This window comes from Talaromyces rugulosus, chromosome II (genome assembly GCF_013368755.1).
Source record: "Talaromyces rugulosus chromosome II, complete sequence".
NCBI lineage: Eukaryota > Fungi > Ascomycota > Eurotiomycetes > Eurotiales > Trichocomaceae > Talaromyces > Talaromyces rugulosus.
This window is the reverse complement of record NC_049562.1, coordinates 5,423,686-5,443,554: the sequence shown is the minus strand read 5'-3', so window position 1 is coordinate 5,443,554 and position 19,869 is coordinate 5,423,686. Positions and strand designations below refer to the sequence as shown.

The 19,869-nt window shown below is 48.4% G+C and overlaps 6 protein-coding genes across 6 annotated transcripts; 2 read left to right on the top strand and 4 right to left on the bottom strand.

Annotated features, from left to right (window-relative positions):
- Positions 1-645: 645 nt before the first annotated feature.
- TRUGW13939_04356 (uncharacterized protein) lies at positions 646-2,252 on the bottom strand (the record flags this gene model as incomplete). Its single annotated transcript, XM_035487533.1, has 2 exons — positions 646-2,056; positions 2,116-2,252. The coding sequence occupies 2 exons, from the start codon at positions 2,250-2,252 to the stop codon at positions 646-648; spliced, it is 1,548 nt and encodes a 515-aa protein (XP_035343426.1).
- Positions 2,253-3,436: 1,184 nt separating this feature from the next.
- Positions 3,437-4,147, top strand: TRUGW13939_04355 (uncharacterized protein; the record flags this gene model as incomplete). Its single annotated transcript, XM_035487532.1, has 4 exons — positions 3,437-3,446; positions 3,499-3,544; positions 3,614-3,851; positions 3,917-4,147. The coding sequence occupies 4 exons, from the start codon at positions 3,437-3,439 to the stop codon at positions 4,145-4,147; spliced, it is 525 nt and encodes a 174-aa protein (XP_035343425.1).
- A 643-nt stretch (positions 4,148-4,790) lies between these two features.
- Positions 4,791-6,556, bottom strand: TRUGW13939_04354 (uncharacterized protein; the record flags this gene model as incomplete). The annotated part of the gene is made up of 5 exons (XM_035487531.1): positions 4,791-5,265; positions 5,325-6,104; positions 6,160-6,307; positions 6,360-6,410; positions 6,472-6,556. The coding sequence occupies 5 exons, from the start codon at positions 6,554-6,556 to the stop codon at positions 4,791-4,793; spliced, it is 1,539 nt and encodes a 512-aa protein (XP_035343424.1).
- A 1,367-nt stretch (positions 6,557-7,923) lies between these two features.
- TRUGW13939_04353 (uncharacterized protein) lies at positions 7,924-8,977 on the top strand (the record flags this gene model as incomplete). Its single annotated transcript, XM_035487530.1, has 3 exons — positions 7,924-7,997; positions 8,049-8,315; positions 8,389-8,977. The coding sequence occupies 3 exons, from the start codon at positions 7,924-7,926 to the stop codon at positions 8,975-8,977; spliced, it is 930 nt and encodes a 309-aa protein (XP_035343423.1).
- A 103-nt stretch (positions 8,978-9,080) lies between these two features.
- TRUGW13939_04352 (uncharacterized protein) lies at positions 9,081-17,089 on the bottom strand (the record flags this gene model as incomplete). Its single annotated transcript, XM_035487529.1, has 4 exons — positions 9,081-9,460; positions 9,568-9,834; positions 10,650-12,809; positions 13,801-17,089. 4 exons carry the CDS (start codon positions 17,087-17,089, stop codon positions 9,081-9,083), a joined length of 6,096 nt encoding a protein of 2,031 aa, XP_035343422.1.
- An 817-nt stretch (positions 17,090-17,906) lies between these two features.
- Positions 17,907-19,381, bottom strand: TRUGW13939_04351 (uncharacterized protein; the record flags this gene model as incomplete). Its single annotated transcript, XM_035487528.1, has 3 exons — positions 17,907-18,437; positions 18,541-19,092; positions 19,160-19,381. The coding sequence occupies 3 exons, from the start codon at positions 19,379-19,381 to the stop codon at positions 17,907-17,909; spliced, it is 1,305 nt and encodes a 434-aa protein (XP_035343421.1).
- Between the last annotated feature and the right edge of the window lie 488 nt (positions 19,382-19,869).

Genomic DNA, 19,869 nt, shown 5'->3' with positions numbered 1-19,869 from the left:
ACAGAGAGCCGGTTGGTCTCCCTACAGGGATATATATATATATATGAATATATGAATGGCTACTGATTATGCTTTTCGAACAGAGGCCAAGGCCAAGAAGGATCTGCTGGACAAGGCCAAAGGCAAAGGCCCGCTGAACACCGGATCTCAAGGCATCAAGAAATCCGGCAAGAAATAAATGAACTACGACAGGAGTCTTCGTTTCCTCGCGCCTTCGGTCTCGACCTCGACCTCGACTTCGACTTCGATATAAATCACACCAAGGACAATTTACCGCCCGGCGTTCGGAATATTGACGAGTCATGAATTAGGATAGCACGATTGATACTGGAAGTGCTTCGGGTTTTTAACGATATTATATTTTTTTTCGTTTTGCGGCTTGTATACTTAGGCAGATCTTTGCTATTAAGTAACGTACATATACAATGTCGCAAGTGTCCAAATACAATAATGGTTTTCAAGTTTCCAATCACAAATCACAGGGTATCATAACTCACAACACCACGCTCGAGGGACTCTGCAGCCAGCAGAGCTTGTCACAAATTCATGCGCCCCAGTTTAACCTCGGACAAAGCTGAGGGTCATAACAAACATGCTAGAACTGTACATACAAAATTGAACTATAGAAAATGAAAGAAGAAAGGTTTACCGATCGATGCTCTTCACCCACAAACTGCTGTGCTCGTAAAAGTCCGCACTGTCGAGCTTTCTATAAGCACGGCTCAGCTTTACGCCTAGGTCATGCTCTTCCTTGGTGATCTCGGCAAGCTCGTTGTTTAGCGACGTGACAGACTTTTTCACTTCGTCACGGGTGGCCATGTCGTACGCAATCGAGCTCGGCTGGATCACCTGGGTTAGTTCATGCAGCATGGTCTTGACACTTGTCTTGCGTTTTGAAAGCTCGCTGCTTCGGGTCCGTAAGCTGCTTATACGGTATTGCGCGCGGTCTTGGGGCGACAAATCCTTGAGATCGATGTCAGGAGGTGGCGTATCTGCTCCGACTGGCTTTCTCTTGGTGCTCTTGATTGAAGTTGCATAGCCGGGGACCGGTCGGCGCCTTGTCATGATGGGCGATGGAGGAAGATTTGCTCCAGGCGGACTGTCAGAACCAGCACTGCCTGGAGGAGTAGTGGCAAGTTCGGTTGGGTCATAGGTTGAAGCACTAAAACGACTCTGCGGCTCATTGATGAGATCCAGCTTCTGAAACACAGTCGAAAAGTCGGTTGTATTTTCGAGGGGTGTCAGCTTGTCGACTGTAGGAGTCTGAACACCGTCTTCTTTGACTTTATCAGGAGTATCGGATCCCTCACCGCTAATAGGCAGAGCGAGACTTGATTTGCTTGAGAAGAGATCCCGAGATTGGCGTTTTGTTTTCGGGTGGCGTGATTTCTTGCGAGGCTTCTCATCTGAGGAGTTGCCTGCAGTGATGGTAGTTACTGTGTATGTGTTTGGACCGTAATCGACAAAATCATGGCCCACATGGGGCGAGTTAGAACGAGACGGGGCTTTCTTATTTGTTTCGATGGGGCCCATCAAAGGAGTACGTCCACTAGCTCCCTTCCATTGTTCACGCGGCCGCTGACCGGGTTGCTGACCGGGTTGCTGTTTCTGATCCCACGTCTTGGAAAAGATCTGGAGCTTCTCTCTTCCCGACTGAAGCAGGCTTGCCGCATGCTGGTGTTGTTTCGACTTTGGCTTGACCGAATGGGGCAGAGCAGGGCTACCGACGGTTACTTGCTGGGTGCTTTCCTTGTATATGATTGGTTTCAGCTCGGCCGGTGATTCACGACCACTCTCATCGAGCGTGTTGCCCTGGCTGTATCTGCGAGGCACAGGGATCTGACTCGGCTTCTTGGCGGGGAAAAAGTGGCCGACGTCATTTTCAATTGGGGAAACATCATGACTCGAGTACGGGCGTGTTCCAGTCACGTCGACGGGCGAGTCGGGAGGGGAAATGCCTGGATCGTCTTCGGCATACTGAGAATAGTCCTGGTAGGCGTGAATCTGGGAGGCGAGGGGCGCAGGGCCAGCTTCAGGAGAAGTTTCAGGGGTTTCACTGTGTCAACATCTTAGTATACACACTCAAATCTCGAATCCTCCATTCATTAGTATTACCTTGGCAAGGCTGGCAGGTCTTTGGAGACGTTCTTGAGCGCAAGTGAAACTTGCGAGGACGTCTCCAGCACAGAACGGTCGATAGAAGGGCCGCCGACGCCGTGGTCACCGCGGCCTTTGTTCCTCTTTGCCCACATTGAGGCTGTTTGTTTCTTGTTTCTTGTTTCCTGGATGATCGACTGGTGACTAAGAGAGGGGAATTATCTCATCTATTCCTTGGGACAGCGATAAGGCTGATGGCGCAGCGCGACATGTACGAGGGCGCGGTCAGCCAACATTTATCTGTCGACGAGAGCCACAGGCCACGAAGCAAACAACAAAACAACAACAGAAACAGACACAGACGCAAGCGTTCAGGGTGGGCGGAGTTGGGTGAGCGGGGGCGGGTTTGATTAAGTGGCCAGTGGAGCCAGCCGGGAAGGTGACGTTTCAGGTTGCGCCCAGGAATAGAAGACAGACTTCATATGATTATCAATAAACACTAAACACTATAATTATTTACTCTCCGATTTTCCCCTTTTTTTAGGTACCATCGTCTGGACTCTAGACCACTGCTGCTGCTGCTTCTCTTTCCTTTGTCACTGTCCACCGACAAAGCCAACAACGGCCGAAAGACAGCAATGGATCTGGAGCCTCATATCGTGGGCCACTGTGCTATTTATAACGTCAACCGTTCGTGTGCTGACCGTTGTTTAATTACTACTCAACCCAGGCCAATAGCAGCCCGCACGGATAATGCCTTTTGTCCTTTTGTCCCGGATATAAACACGAGAACGCAACAAAGGATGCAAGGCCCCCAACGATCCTATCGCAAAGTCAATTTGCGCGGGCTGAATTGGAGCCTGAAGCGCTTAGTTGTCAAATCGGCTTTTTGTGTTCGAAGAGCTCCAGATAGGGGATACTATTAGTAGATGTTTTTGTGAGGATGTGCCAGTAACAGAATGAATTATTGAACAGGTGTTGGCCAGTAAATCGATGTTGTATACATCTTTCTATAAAAAGACAGGTCACGTGACCAAACAGCGTGATCAAAAACAAAGAATGACAGTAGATTGCGTCGTCAGCATAGCCACTCGAGAAATAAAATAAAAATCAACCTAAGACTAGCAAAATTAAATAATAATCATAATCATCGAATGATCAGCATGATTCATGTCCGCCCGATTGGGTTAGCGGCAGACGGCTATGGAATCATGACGGAATCGTCGGCTCGGAGCTTGGGTCGTTTTAGTATCTATCAATCAGCCATCAAGCTTCAGATCATCTCGACCGAACAACCTTTCCCTGTCAAAAGTGCTTAGAACGCAGTAGCTGCAACACCATGGACTCAGGTATCTCTCGACCTCGACCTTTGCACCCGCACCCGTCATGATGCTGACACAGACCTGGCAACCCCAGAATTCGCCGACATTCCACCACCGGCTGAGGCGTGAGTACTAGCATCTATCTTATTCCGCATCGCAAAAGCAATGAGCTCTCAGCTAATCTTGTTTTTAAGCATGCCCATCGCCACACCCATCAATCTGATCCTCCTGTCCCTCTTCATCGTCGTCGTCTACCTGCAGTTCCGACCCACGGCCGCCGTGAGCCTGCCCAAGGGTCCCGCGCCGGTCGTGTTCCGCACCTTTACACCCTCAACACTGTTGCCCTTCAATGGCATTGATGGCGCGCCCGTCTATTTGGCTGTTCGCGGCCGAGTGTTTGACGTGACCTCGGGTCGCAACTTCTACGGACCGGTATGTCCTCATAATAATATAACCCGGAGTTGAAAGCGTATTAATTCAATTCGCCATTGATACAGGGTGGTCCATACGAAAACTTTGCCGGCCGCGACGCTTCTCGCGGCCTTGCTCACCAGAGCTTCGACAAGGAAATGCTCACCGAGGACTTGAAAGGCCCGCTCGACGACCTCAAAGATCTCGACGGCGAGCAGCTGGAGAACCTTCAAGGATGGGAGGAGCGTTTCTCCGAGAAATATCTGATTGTCGGAAAGCTCGTGGCTGAAGGTGACCCTGAGGCTCCCAAGGCTTGAAAAAAAAATACCATGCTCCGATCTACGACTCTACATACTGTTGTTTTTCCGGCTTTCGGCTAAGCGATCTATAAAGAAATGTTGATTTTTTTTGTGGCTATGACTTCTTCAAACGCATTAATTGCTGCTTTCGAGTTTTGGCATAAAAGACTGGTCTATTTACCTTTTTTTTTTTTCATGCAAGGTCGGTTTCTTGGTTGCTGGCTATGAAATTTACTTGACGTATTTGACGATCGAAAATGAAGCAACTTTAGCCTCTAGTTTATGATGTTAGATTATCCATCCCCCTTAACATTTAAACTATCACACGATATCTTGTCGCATTCAATATTCGTATTCGTGCATCCATCCAATTGAGAATGAACCCAGGCGTTACTCATTTAGAATGTAGTATGACTACGATTATTTTCCATGAATCCTTTGTTAAATACATTTTCTAGTCATCCAAATACACTTCGCTATTTTAAAAAAGAGAAAGCAGAAGCAAATGTAAACACTTAAAAAGGAAAATCACACGACAATTATGAACAAACGCCAAACCCCAAGGTCATCGTATTCGTGAGATTATCGTTCAACATGCACTTTCTCTCCTTTTGCCACGTTTTTATTATTTCCGGCAACGCAGTCAAGATTGAAAAGCAGGTTACAACTCCGAGCGAATCTTGCCGGTCGCCTCGGCGGCCTTGGACCTGGCCGACTCGGCAGCCTCGTGGCCTTGCTCGCGACCACTAGAAGCACCAAACTTCAACTGATCAAGGAGCCAGGAGGCACCCTCCTGAATACGGGCCAGGATCGTTTCTGAGGGAGAGGTGGTTCCATATTGGAAATACTGAGCGTTACGACGGGCCGCAGCGCGGATTTCATTCAACGTGGAGCCCTGGTAGGTTGAGATGCCGTACGAGTCGAGCAATTTCTTCAAGTCAGACTCAGACCAGTGATCAAAGGTGTCCTTTTTAGTCGCTGCGGTGCTCTGAGAGAGGTATGAAGTTACAGAGGCATATTGATCACCGCCAGCCTTGGATGCCTTGGCGTATTGTTCTTGGGCGAGTTTCAAGAGTTCTTGGCGGGACACGTCTGCTTTCTTAGCAGCTTTGTTGTTGGCAGAAGCGAGATATTTTCTGTAATGACGTCAGCAATGTAATTAAGTGACAAGGCAAATGGTAATGTGGCAACGCACTGCAGGTTTTCAGTGGTCCATGTATCAAAGGTCGAAGCACTGTAGCCTGTAGCAGCCTTGTGCTTGTGGAGTCGGACCTTGGCAAGAAGGTCGTCTCGTTTGCTGGTTTGGGGAACAGGGATTCCGCGAGCATCAAGATATGCCTTCAACCGAGAGTTGGACCACCCAGCTACGACAGTGTCAAATGCATCCTCGGTCTTAAGCTGAGCATCGTCAGTGGCACGAGCCCATTCGTTGCCAGCCTTGGAGGTAGCAGCACCGAAAGCGCTAGCTGCGGACGTAGATAACGAAGAAACTTCATCGACAAGGTGCTTGCGGTGCTTCCGAGCGAGAGCAATCAGTTCATTTCGTTTAGATCCTTGAGGGACCTTGATATCATGTTCATCCAGGAATTTTTTCAGCTCAGAGTCAGACCATGCGTTGAACAGTGCTTCACTGAGGGACGACTGAGCAGCCTCCGCAGAGGAAGAAGCAGACGCGGCAGCTTGCTGTGAAGCGAGGCTCGAAAGACGAGACTGGCGACGAACAGCAGCAACGAGGCGGTCACGGGTGGAGGGCTGAGGCACAGGCCAGCCGTGTATGTCAAGCCATTCCTTGAGGTCAGATTCGGACCAGTGCTCGTACAGCCAATTACCAGGATACGCAGCGGTTTCGCCGAGCTTCTTCGCGACAGTTTCGTAGTTTTCGCGGGCGGCACGGAGAAGCGTGTCGCGCTTGCGTGGCTGAGGAGCAGGAATACCATGCCTGTCCAGGAAAGACTTGAGCTGGGAGTCGGACCAGCTAGAAACGTTGTTAATTGAGTAGATCTTATGAGAGAAGCTCCATTGCGACGTACCTATCAAAAATCCACTCCTTCACGTTGCTCAGGTGATCGGAAGTCGACTCCGAAGTCTGGGCTAGGGGAACCTGCACTTTGGCGTTCCAGTTGGCCTTGACAATCTTTTCAAGATCCTTGCGGTCTGCAGGCGTTGGATATGGAATGTCTGTAGATGAATTAGCCACAGATACACTGACAAAGGGAAAGCTGCAACATACCGTGATCAGAAAGCCATCGCTCAAGCTCGGTTTCATGCCACCTGTTGTAAGCTAAAGGATTGGTCAGAGTTATGCAATTGGGAGAGTTGCAATGAATGGATTTTCTAAATACCAGTTTTGCCAAACCATGTGCTGGCACCAACGGCTTCAGAAGTTGCCAGAACGACCAAGAGGCTGGCGGTCCAATTAAATCTCATATTGAAGTATCTTTGAGTGTCACGCGAGAGGAGGTTAACTGAAGCACGAATCAGTATATCAACGAGAGATAAAAAGAAGACGAAGAATATGCACTCACAGGTTATCAAGCACGATGGGGCGTGGCAGAGGAGAAAGAGCGAGTGCGGCAGGTGCAGAAAATATACACGACGCGAGGGATGATGATGAGCGGTGACGTCAGCCGGGGAGAGCTGCACTCGACCCGCCGTTCTTGGCTGCTCGTGCTGCGCTTGCTGCATGACGTTTGTGCATTCTCCATAATATGTACCAAGTATATCATCGTATGTACTGTATGTATGTATCGCATGGACATGTCTATATGTGCTGGTTCTGCGCTCTTCTCTTTCGTGCCATAGTGAGCAGTCAAGGATTGTTGAATGTTTCCCTACAAAAAAACATTAAGTTTCTATCTTCTAAAAGCTGTTTAACTGTTACTAATTTTATCTCTTTCTGCTAAGAATTTTCTACTTCTGTCAACTGGTGCAAAGCAAACATGTTGAACTCATGTTTACGAAGCTGTATACCTTAAACGTTAATGACCCACACCAACATGGTCTAGACCGTCAACCATGTATACCAGACTTTATGAGACAGCGGATATTGGTTGGTAATAGTTTTAAGGAGCATATTGAAAATAAATTGAGTTTGGAAATATATACATACTGATTATACTATTTTTCCTGTACATAAATTAATAATGTTCTAATTGTCTATCATTAGCGATGTATATATGTATTCAAGAGAGTGTCAACACCGCGCCCTGGTGAAAATTAGCATGAATACTAAAAAAATATATGGTAAATTGTCAGAGTGATTAAAAATTGTTTTAGAGTTAGATTTAAACTAGAAGTAGCTTTTATACTATTTGGAGATATTCTTATTTACCCAAGGAAAAATGTAAACCCACTTTCCATCTTTATAGAGTGCGTTCTTGATCTCTATGGGTCGCCTTTGCTAGTGCCCGTCTATCAAACCAATGATATCTATATTTAAAGCCCCACTTTAGACCTTCGTAATTGTACAATATGACATTGTATGTACAATGCCGTTAAGGATTTTTTTTTGAAAAAAAAGATATTTTAATTAGTTTGTATCTTTAAACCTGAAAAAAGAAAAAAAAAAGAAAACTACCTCTATATTGTTTCAATTCAAACACATGACAGACTAGTGCCAAGATACGTGTTTGTCACGGGATGCGGGAAGGTGACGACGATGACGATCGTTGATCTTATCTTAATGTTTATCAGCCCGAGCTCCCCTTATTTCAACAACAGCCTGCGTCCGACACTCATTTAATTTGAAATCCGTATAAAGCCAGCCGCCACAGAACCGAGTCTGGTCTCTCAGCATGGACTCGGTGTCCCCGCAGTGCCGGGAACTAGTCCTGCCCCACGGCATCAGCTTCAACTTCGCCCTATCTCTGTGAGTCGTATAGCTCTCCCCATCCATAGGAGATGGAAACACTGACAGCAGAGCCAAAAGTCTCATCCTAATTGGAATCCTCGTATCATACCTCCCCCAGCACATCCGTATTATCCAGCTGCGAAGCTCTTTTGGAATCTCGCCGTTCTTCGTCCTACTGGGAACAACATCCGGAACGTCTGCGTTTGCGAATATCCTGGTCCTCCCACGAAGCGCCCAGGATGTGGCCTGTTGTCGGGAGATCTCCGGCGTTTCGTGCTTTGCTGGCTTGTTGGGCATATTCCAAGTTGGGGTCCAGTGTACCTGTTTTTGTGTGATGTATGTTGCTCCCCATTTCCGCATGCCTCGTGCGAAGTGACCTCACAACCTAACGATTTTTTTCAAATGACAGACTGCTTTTATTTCTCATTTACTTTCCGCGTGCAACTTCGGTAACGGATCCTACAAACTCAGCATCCGCCGAACAAACCCAGGATGATCAACCGACCTACCGCACGGCCGTTATCGTGACTATAATCAGCGTTATTCATGCCGCCGTAATCTTGGTTGCATCCATCGTCATCGCGGCCACACAGCCAGGTCACCTCCAAGCATGGGCGAACGTCTTGGGCATCATGTCCGCTGTCCTCGCATCCATCCAATACTTTCCCCAAATCTGGACGACATTCCGGTTACAAAAAGTGGGTAGTCTGAGTATTCCGATGATGTGTATCCAAACCCCGGGAAGTCTGGTTTGGGCAGCCAGTCTGGCGCAGAGATTGGGTGTCGAAGGGTGGAGTGCGTGGGGGGTCTATGTTGTGACGGCTCTGTTGCAAGGTTCGCTCCTTGTCATGGGCATTTACTTTGAGTATTTGGGACCGAAGAAGGATATTATCAATGGGCCTATCAATGCTACCGATGAAACAGTCGAGCAGTCGCCGTCGTCGCCTCCAGGAGAGGAAGAGCCACCAAGTGAAAACACACCTCTTCTCCAATCATAGCGATAACCAATAGTACCATTCAAGTGCACGTAGATAAAACAAATAGCATACAGAATTATACAATTTCATCCAGCTTTTCAATCAGAACCATCTACCCCTCACTTCAACCTCTCTCTCCAGCCAACTCTTCATCCTTCTGCCAAAACCCTTTACTCACACCACTCTCATCCCCAATCTGATTATACGCACGATCATATCTCCTTGCCATCTCCTCATTATGTCGCCTGACTCCCTCCGGCATACTATCTTTCACATACCCACCTTTCATCGTCGGTCTTGCCCCCGTAGACACATCCTGTCTGGCTCTTTCTTTCTCACTTTCTTGCTGCTGATGCTGCTGCTGCTGCTGCTGCTGCTTTTGCTGTTCCTGATGCCGGTGCGTACGCTCCGCACGCCGGACTAGATCCGGATCGACCTGCTGTTCGCTTCGCAGGGTGGCGCCCGTGTTTGGTGATATTTCGCTGGTATTTGGCGGTGGGGGGCCTTTGTTCTTTTGTTAACCACGTTTTTTTTCTTCCATTTCTTTTTTCCTAAAGAAAGAAAGAAAGAAGAAAGAAAGAAAAAGGAAAAAAAAAAGCAAGAGAGCTAACCGGGATGCTCCAGCTCACGAGTCTGGGCAGAAGCAGGCAAATCGTCATTTCCATGCTTCTTCTCTTTGTAGTTACCATCACGGCCAAACGATATTGGACGTGTCTGCGAAATTCCCCCTCCATAACGGTCCACACGTACCGTAGAGAGGAGGGGGTTCAATCTCGTTAGACTTGAGATTCGACGGCCAGCAGTAGCAGCAACAGCAGTAGTAGAAGAAGAAGTAGCCAAGCCCAACCGGGAGAGGCCAAGAATCGGATGCATCATAGCTGATAAAAGACAAATTATTTAATAAACGAAAGTTAATTTTTTTCTCTCTTGGTGCTGAGCTTGAGTTTCTCCTACAGAGTATCGAGAACAGGAAGAAATTCACTGCGAGGTTTGCCCCCTGAAGCGATTGGTGGTGGCAAAGCTGTTGTATGTATCTGACGTCGATGCGGGATTAGATTTGAAAACACCCATGTTGGAACCAGAAACACTAAGTATTCAATGTAAAAAGTTGGCAAAAACGTGACATGGAATGCGACAAGCAAATTCATCTCAGTTCAAATCTTCAATTTAGTGCATTTTAACAAGAATTGATGAGGTTGATAGCAGGCTGGCGATGGCAATGACGTTGAATCTTGTCATCAACATCTCTACGTGCCCTAAGCCAACGGAACAAACAACTTCAGTAGAGATAGCAAATAAAAAATATTGGTATTATTTCACGATACATACAGAAATAATATACTCAGGTGGTCTTTCCCCCGGTATTTCCTTCAACGCCACCAATAGGAAGCCCATATAGCAGGTCGCCTTTCAATATAACAGGAAAGTGAAAAAAAGAAGTTTTTTCAAAACGCCGAAAACATATCTTCAAGAAGATAGGGAAAAAAGAGAGAAAATACATGCTTATAGTCGGTCAAAAAACGAAAAATATACACCCAATAATGTCCAAAATGTCAAGAATGTCGAACGGCCCACGGGGAATCGTAATTGAGAATGTATTCGTACCACATAAGGAAGCCAGAAGTGAACGCCGGAAAAGCCCAAGGTTAGGAAACGCTAAATCATGCATTCAGCCATTCGCAGTAGCATGGACTTTGATAATCTCCACGCGCGTAGAGCTTGTCTCTCTTAGAAGACCCGGCATTGGATTTGCTCTCGTTGATTTCAACGAGGTTATTGGGGATAGGAGTGATCGAGTTGTCTGGGTTGACTTGCATTTGTTGACAATAGGCCTGCGGTGCATCTGGAATGACCCGGTTCTCCTTGATTTTGGTCCTCCTCGGGTAGTTTTCTGGAATCACGTTCTTCCGACCAAATAAACTTCGCTTCTGGGGTCCTGACGTGGTTGTTGACTGTGGTGCGGTGGTGGTTACGGCTCCGGGAGCAGCAGGCGATGTGGTGCCTTCACCCTGGGTCTCGTTGACGTAAATAAAAATTTCAATTTGGGTCTGATTCCACCAACAGTACCACGGCTTGTCCCCCGGAGAAGCGCTGTTCGATTGTTGGATCCATCCATTGTTGAGAAAATCGTCATCAACGGACCGCTTCGACATTGAGATCTGCTGTTCTTCGACAATGACAAGTTTATTGAACAGGGTGGTGAAATACAAGGCAGGTCCGAAACCAACGTCGTCTTTGTCCTTCATCATCCGGAGCTCTTGTTGTGGCGGGCTGATGTCGAATGGCAGTTGAGCTCCGTAAGAAAAGTGGCTGTTGTCGAACGACGGCGAGTCAATCGACATGGAGCCCTGCTCAATCGATCCCATAACTTGGATAGCAAGCGGATCGAAAACATGACAGCTCCAGGCCTGCAATTCGTTGGAGCTGCCAATACAAAATTTCGATGTATTCTTTACCGTCCAAGGAATTTGATACTTGCCCGTGGGTAAGCTGGGGATTCCCGTGGGAGTGACTGAGTATGGGGATACATCGGTGGTTTCAGTAATGGTCACAACAGCAGGACTCGGAGGTGGCTTTGATATTGCTGTTGCTGAATGCCTGGCAGCCGCAGCTTCTCGTGATCGCCGCTCAGCAGCGCGTTCGCCTAAAACACCCCCAATAACACCGCCGATTAAACCACCAATCAGAACTCCTAGACCTAATATAGCCAGAAGCCAGAGTGGAGCACCACAGCATCTGCGTTGACCTCTTTGGCGTAATTTTTCATCAAATGGTATCACGGTGGATGAACGACTGGATCGCTCGATAGATGGACGGAGTGGCTCTGACGATTCGGCATTGACCAGCGTCCGGGAGGACACATCCGAACGCGACACAGGTTCGTCGTGGTAACTCTGTCTCGGCTCTCGCATGGCACTTGCAATACTGGCAGGACCCCGCCCCGCCCTTCTGACTATACCGTCCGGATAGCGTGTGTATGGAGGTAGCTGTTCTAAATGACCATCTGGTCCGACAATATCACCCACTTCATCTGCGTGAGTTGACTCCTGCGAATTTTGCATACCATTGGCGGGAAATCCCATGGGGATTGGTCGGTCACCAATATCCTCTTCGTAATCTATGTTCTGAGGATACATGCCGTAAGGATGGGACGGAGCAGTCGGGCCTTGCAAGGGAGCATCCGGTCTCGTTGTTGATGCCGTCGCGACACTTGCCGAACGACTCACCCCAATCTGAGGATACATTCCGTATGGGTGGCTGGGTCCAGTTGCACCTTGATACGGACTCATTTCTCTAGGAATGTCGTGATATCCCGACCTTGTGGACGTGGTCGAAAGCGCGGATCGACGATGGAAAGCCGTGACATCTTTCCGAATGCTTGAGCGACGATCGATGTCGTTCTGCGAATGCGACGAAGTCGGCTGATCGGCAAATGGATCTGGGGTGATTTCGTCTCCAGGTGTTGAGACATGAGATTGAGCCAGTGAAAGGCGACTCGTGGATTGGCCAAGTTGCTGGCGGGCCATCAACAGACGTCGTTTGTTCTGTTGTTCTAACAGCATCAGCTGCATGTTGTAGTCGGAAGTCGCAGTGGCTCCATCAGATCGCCTGGGGCCTATGGTCGAGGAAGAGTTGGTGGAACGTAGGGAGAGAGAGCGTCGGTGGGAGAAGAGAGGCGAGTCTGGGGAGTAGTCGATTGAATAATCGTCTGAGAACACATTGGGGTTTGTCATTTGTTGGCCAGCGTTCGGCGGTCGGAATGACGAGCCATCTGCTGGCACCAGATCGGATATCTGGTGAATCGAGCCATCGGTGCTCTCGCGCGGTGGATGGTCGTGTTCAGCCATGGCGTCTCGCGAGCCCCAGCGGGCTCGGGGCTGTCGGGATTGTGTCCAGCCCGCCTACTCAAACGAGTCAAACGAGTGCCGGACTGTCGGTCAAAGACTCAAGATGCGAAGACAGCTGCCTGTCTTTCGCAGGGTTGGGAGTAATGGCGGGAGGATGGCGTGGCGTGGTGTGGTGTGGTTGTGGTTATGGTGATAGGGACTGAAGGGTCTGTCTGGGATGGATCAGGGCGAGAAGGAGCGAGCGTGAGGACACCCAAATGCGGTTAGCACTGCGACCGAGACGGGACCTGGCGGCACCGCAACACAGCCCGTTTTGGCTGCGCAGTAGTGGCTTCAAACACAAACCACACGTTTTTGTTTGCTCATCCAGTCGACGATTGGTTTTTTTCTTTCTTTTCGATCGCATCAATCGGTTGACTTTTCCTACGGATGGACACTTGGTCCTCGTGGATCCTCGATGCGCTTTGGAACAGGCCTTGTTTCTGCCTGGTTTTGCAGGCTGAGCCCCACTTCTCCCTCTAAGCCTCGGGTCCCGCCCAATCGGGCTGCGCTAAAAAAGTACGATTGCCGGAGTCGTGCTTCTATTGGCCGAAAATAGCCGATCACTGCCAAATATAGCCCCAAGGGTACGTATGCCAGCTGATCATTGGCCAGAATGGGATTTATCGACCCACTGCCAATGCTTAAAAAGTCTTGATTGGACCAAAACGGGTCTGCGCCGAGTTTACGATCTAGACTTCATGTCGCCTGCCAATCACAGCCACAGCCCTCTTTTTGCGTTTGAAGAACAGGAAGAAAAACTCAATTGCTTCGGCAGTGAAGGCGGCAAATACTATGTATACGAGGCAGTTCGAGAGAGATACTGTTGCTACTAACCCACTCTTCATTTCATTCATATTGGATCTCAACACTGAAGTGCTGTTTCCAGAACAATGGGTGCTATTTTCAAGGTCATGTCTAATCTAACAAGAAAATACATCTAATTTCTAGTCCAACGCTGCATCCAAGACTCAATATACCGTTGAGCCAATCCCTGGTCAACGGGATTCTCTACCAGAGCCAGTGAGGGACAGTCTTGGGTTGTGCGTTCCGTCTTAAAGGCCAGACCAGCAGCAGGCTCTCGTTTCTCTGGTTCTGCCGAGGCCTCGACCTTCTCCTTACCATAACTAGCGTACTTTGATCGCCAGAAATCGATAAGCTTGATGCTCGGGTTCTTCTCCGGATTCTGATCACTGTTTGCCAGTCTTTCAAGCCACTTTTGCGGTGGTACAATGTCAAACTCTGGCAAGGCCGAGCCCCTTCTAAGAGCCGGGAGCAAGTCATGTTTCCAGCTGAACATGTGTGGGTTGACTAAATGATATACAAGATCGACATCTGAAGAGGCCGAGGTAGCATTCGTGGCCATGTCTGCAACTGCCTGGCCGCACTGGTCAACAGGCAACCAGCTCACTCGCTCATCCAGTTCTGGGAGTGCATTTGTTGTCAACGCACTGCGAAACATGAGTGCCACGGCTTCGGTGTCATTCCACTGTGCGCTAACGGTATCACCAGCAAGCTGGCCAATCCTCAACACTCTCGCGTGCATCCCGGTTTGACGCATGGCATTACGGGTGATATGTTCCGTGACCAGCTTCGACCGCCCGTATCCCATGCCTTGTGCATGTCCCAAGTTCTCGATTATTTGTTCGGGTATCACGGCTGGCTTAGGAGTACCACTTGCGGCGCTGATACTGGAGCAGAAGAAGAACCGCGCGGGAGCTGGTAAGTTGGACCGCAAACAAAAGTTGATAAGGTTGTAGGTGCCTCGAATATGCTGCTGCTCAAAGGATCTCACACCCAGGTTGAAGTTGACTGCCCAGGCGCTGTGAATAATTGCTGTCACGGATGACAACAAGTGTTGAATAATGTGGTTTTCTAGACCTAGGTTGGGTTGTGACAAGTCACTTGGAATTGCTTGAAGCTTGGCAGCTTCGTCGTCAGTTAGAGCAATATTTCGGTCTGCCAGTGCTTTGTATAAACGTGCCCCTGCTGCTGCTTGTCCAGGTGCGCGTACAAGTGTCCATACTTCTGAGACGGTCGGTTTTTTGAGGAGTTTGGCAACGATAAAAGCCCCCAAGTTGCCTGTCGCGCCGGTCACGACCACGACTTCTTTCTCAGGGCTCTGTGTAGTCGTCGAGTAGTGTTGAGTGAATTGTGAATACTTTTCGATCAATTCTTTCATGACTTGTAACTCATCCTCTTCTTCAAGCTCTTGGCCTGTGCGTAGTTGATAGAGATATTTCGCAAGTGCCCCAATGGTCCCCTTCTCAAAGACAATATTTTGCGACACTTGGTCGCTATGCTCTCCAAGATCAAGGTCGCGAACAATATACCTCCACATCTGCATTGTCTGCAAGCTGTCGACACCAGCTGAAAATATGTCGCTCTCAGCGCTTGCCAGGGAAACTCCTAGATCATTGCGAAATCTCGATAGCAGCCAATCTTCTAATTCCGGTGCAGTCAACGCTAGAGTCCCTTGCCCTTGTTGGCTGCTTTCGAATTTGGCGTAAACTTGCTCGATATCGTCGGCAAACTGCTGGTAGACCTGGGCTCGAATGAACGTCCCCTTGTCCGTTCTTGCGTACGCCACATCGGCACTCTTGACCACGGTCAATTCCTTCGGGATCCGAGAGAATGTCTCAGCTCGAGAATTGGCAACCTCAACAGATGGCCAGATGGCTGCCAAGAATTCTTCGTCACTCAACTCTGGCGCCTTGTCGGCAGCACGAAAGATCAAAGCCCCAGGTGCTGATCGCTGAAACCCAAAAACAACACACTCGCCCACAAGGGGGTCCTCTCTGATTCGGCCTTCAATGGCAATAGGCAGCACCTTTTCTCCATTGACTAGCGTAATTCTATCATCCAGTCGACTCAAGTACTTGTAATAATTGCTCTTTTTCGGATCAGGATGTCTTGTAAACAAATCCGCTGTCCGGAAACTGTTCTCCGGATTTTTGGCACTATAAGGTGGCTTTGAGTTTGATGGGCCCTTACTCGGCATTCCATCGAGGGCAACGCATTCAAAAACCCCTGGCGATATTTCATCCATCAAAGTTTGGTCTGCCATAGGGCGATGTAGTCGCATATACTGCCACTCAGTATCACCCGGAGGCCGGAAAGAAGTCATGATCTGGCCTGTTTCTGTCGCACCGTAGTTGCCAACCAGATTGACCCCTTGTGCAACAAGGCGATCCCCAAGGTCATCCGGGCAGCTGGAACCACCATATAAAACAATCTTCGGTTTGGCAAGCGCCTGAACACCCTCGGGCTTTTCTGCTAGGAGATTTATGACATATGGCACAGCGGTGAATTGCTCTGGTTGCGAAGCCTTCAAGGCGTCGAGGAGATTTTGATATGTCACTGGCAGAGAATGGTTGCCGAGATATGATGGAGCCCTGGTATACATAGCCCGTCCTAGTTCCATGAGGGCTTGAGAGTGAAAGAGTGGACTGATAGTAAAGAGGCGTAAGCCGAAACTCTTGCGGAAATTCGCCAGAGTCTGGAGGTTGGTCAGATAGATCGGCTTTGGGAAGCCTGTGCTGCCAGAAGAGTGTAGTATCCAGCAAAACTTGTTTCCCTCTCGCGACGGATTGACACCTTGTCGTTCAAGTAGAGGTAATTGGACGGATTTATTGAACCAGTGCTCTCGCTGCAGTAGATTGAAGCTTCTACAACCAGGACGCTCCGTGCAAATATCGTTTACGGTCTGCTGATACGGGCTTGAATTGATCAATTCGTTTGATTTCACCATATCCATTAGCCGTGAAAGCGCGGAAGCTGTGAGACGTGTTGACAGAAAGAGGACAGCATATCCAAGACGATTTAGCGCCAAGAAGGTCAGTACAGCCTCAAAACTGGATCCGGCAAGAAGAGCAACAACAGGTGCTTGTTCCAGACTAGGGTCCTGAGCAACATAATCAGCCAAATTCGATACATACAAGTCATGGATTCTATCTACCGCGGGTGGAAGCCCTTGCTGCATGTAATAGCGAACGGCAGTATCTGTATGACGGTCGAGGTCACTAGCCGTATGCTCTTCAAAGTCGTCTGGTCCCCGGACTGGGAAGCATATCAGTGGCCGTTTCGCCTCATCCGGCTGAGATGCATGGGACTTGAGTAGGCGATCAATTGTGATGAACTCGTCGATGTCCGGGTACTCGGCATGCAGCGTGCCATTTAGAAGGCGAGTCGCAATGTCCCCCCTCTGCGCGCTCACCTCGTTGGCTGTCAATGTGATTGTCGCCATGATTTTTTTTAATTAGTTAGAGATCGATTGATCGAATAACATGGCTGTAGAGTCCCAGATGTCTTATATCCATACGAAATCCAGCGTTGCCCCGCAATGCTTTTCCAGAGGTGAGGTTTCCGGTGCCTTTTCCGGCTCGGAATAGAGTCCGACATCTTGGAGCCGTTCTATGCCCGTGTCTCGACGTGATCTTGTCAATGGAAGCAGGATCAGCATTTTTCCGTACTACGGAGAAAACTGATTATCACTGTTGAATTTTGCTCGCGAATAATTTTATGAGGGTATCCCCATATTCCGAGGTACAATCCCATAAACCCGGATTTATTTCCTACCATTCGGAAGCGGAATATTGATGCAAAAGACAAAACTCTCCTGTGAGTTTATTAATTAAAGTAATGTAGACTTCGCTCCTGTTTGCCTTGGTGGGTGTCTTCTTAAAAGAAAAACAGCCGAGACCGGACTACGAGGGCGAGCGCTTTTGACCGTGCACCGTTGGTTTTTTATTCTCCTATAGTAATCTGAGACTCTTAAATAATATGGTAGTTCTTTTGAGTAACCTGAAGGGCAGACTAGGAATGTTGTAGCCTAATTGATTTTAGCGACGATTAAAAAGTTGCCCGTTTGGGAAATTTCCCACGCGGCGATCTGATAACTGCCCATGACACACAAAAAGTGCATACGCATGTGATATCAACCAATACGGGTAAATATATTGAAGTTATATCCTTGCTTACAAGGTTGATGTGATTGAGAGCTACTGTTGATAACGGCTACTAAAAGAAAGAAAAGAAAGTTGAAGCAAGCACACGACCCCTGATTACTCGTCCCGAACAACCTCCATCACAGTCAGCAGACTACCGAACGGTTGAAGCTCGCATCTCAACCGTAGTGCCGGGGTAGTACTGGCAAAGAGTTCGATCCAATCGCTGCGAGCGCGCTCGCTGCTATTAAAAGTCTGCGCCATAGCGAGATCGAAGACGCGTAGGGAAGCCTCCTGTAGCGGCGACACGGTCCCTGGCGGCGGTAGGACAATGTCCACAACCACAATACGACCTCCCGGTCTCATTGCGTCGACTAAATTCTGCAAAATTACACGAGCCTTGGCTGATGGCCAGTCATGTAGCAACCTGCGGAGAAGGTAGACGTCAGCAGAGCTAGCGATTTCGGGCCGTTGCGGTTTCCAGAAGTCATGAGCGTTGAAACTTATGCGGGATGCAACTGATGGCGTTAAGCTCTGTAGGATGATGTCAGCGCCTGCGATTGTGCTTTGGCGGTCTTGAACGGTAAATGTTAGGCGAGGGAAATGAGTAGCTAACATAATGTCGACCTGGCCGGTTGAGCCGCCAACCTATAATCCCATTAGTGCCTGTTATTTCTCACTCTATTAATATTCTTTTAAAAAGTTGAAAAGAGATAAGCGGAGAGGACAAGAAGGGAAAAAAGTGTCATACATCGACAATGTGAGCTGACCCCAAGCCCTCCCAATCAAATCCAGTAAGCAAATGCTCTATAGCTAAACCGGGATTTTGGACATAAGCACGCATATACCTGGCAAACTGCTCAGTTGAATGTTGGGATTGCTCTATATGGGCGAAGAAGGGCAGTGTTGTCTTGAATGCCAAGTTGTAGGCCGTCTGATGTGTCGCGGTCGTGTCACCCCATTGCTCTGTGGCTTGCGAGAAGCATAATGTTGTAGGTACCGAATACTGCGTCATAAACAGAACCCAGTCATTAAATACCGGCTGAGTAACAAAATGTGCTGATATCCGGGTGTGCGCGATGTGTTCTGCACGAGGCTCCGTCAAGATGCCACCAGTCATCGCCATGCGCGCCACGTTCCTCAGTCGTCCCAGAGGAACATTGGCTACTGCGGCCACATAGGTATAGGTAATTGAAGTGCTCGGGTCTAATGGAACGTGTTGTAGGACGTTGAAGTGGATCAACCATTGTAGAGCCGAAAGCCGCTGGTACTGGCGCGGAAAGGAACACATCAGTCTCTTGTACTATATAGACACACCCATAGAAAATGAAAAAAAAGGAGAAAACACAGGAGGGAATTTCATGACTAACATAAATTTGGGTTTGCTCCAGATACTCACCGGGCTCGCTGCATATCTGCTGGAGTTCAGCGCTGGCTTGGAGCAAGCCCTGACGAGCCCGATTGATGCTCTCTGGTGTATTGGCTGGGAAGAGGCCAATTCCAATCTTTTGCTGCGATTGGGCTTGGTAATCGCAAATGACCCCCGCATGATGAGCGACATTGGCGGCAATCCTGTCCAAAGGGGTCTCCATCTGCTCGATTGATCTCCTTTCTTTGTCGTGTCAAAATTGTCGGGGCGTAGTCAAATGTATTTGTAAAAGCGGACAGATTTTATGGGCATACGAATCATGTATTTAAATGGGAAAATTTAATATAGTGGTAGCTCGCGTATTGATGCAATTGGTCAACATTGGCTTCATTGTCGCCAATAAGTTAGGTGATACACGTATGAGTCAATGTCGCCTTCAGTGAAAGGTTTGTCTCCATAATCACGACTAGCATGTGTCAATTGAGGTGGCTGTCATGCAGCTACCCTTGTAGGGTAATCGGAGGATTGTCTAGAGCTATGAAGTGGCGAAATTTGAATTTCTTTTTTTTTATTTTTTTTTAAAAAAAAACCAGACATGCTTACCAGCAAGGGAATGCAAGAACAAGGCTCCCACATGGCTCATGTCATATGCACGCTGGCCCAGGGGCACGTTGATTTCCTAATAATTCTGATACTATCATTGACCGGGAC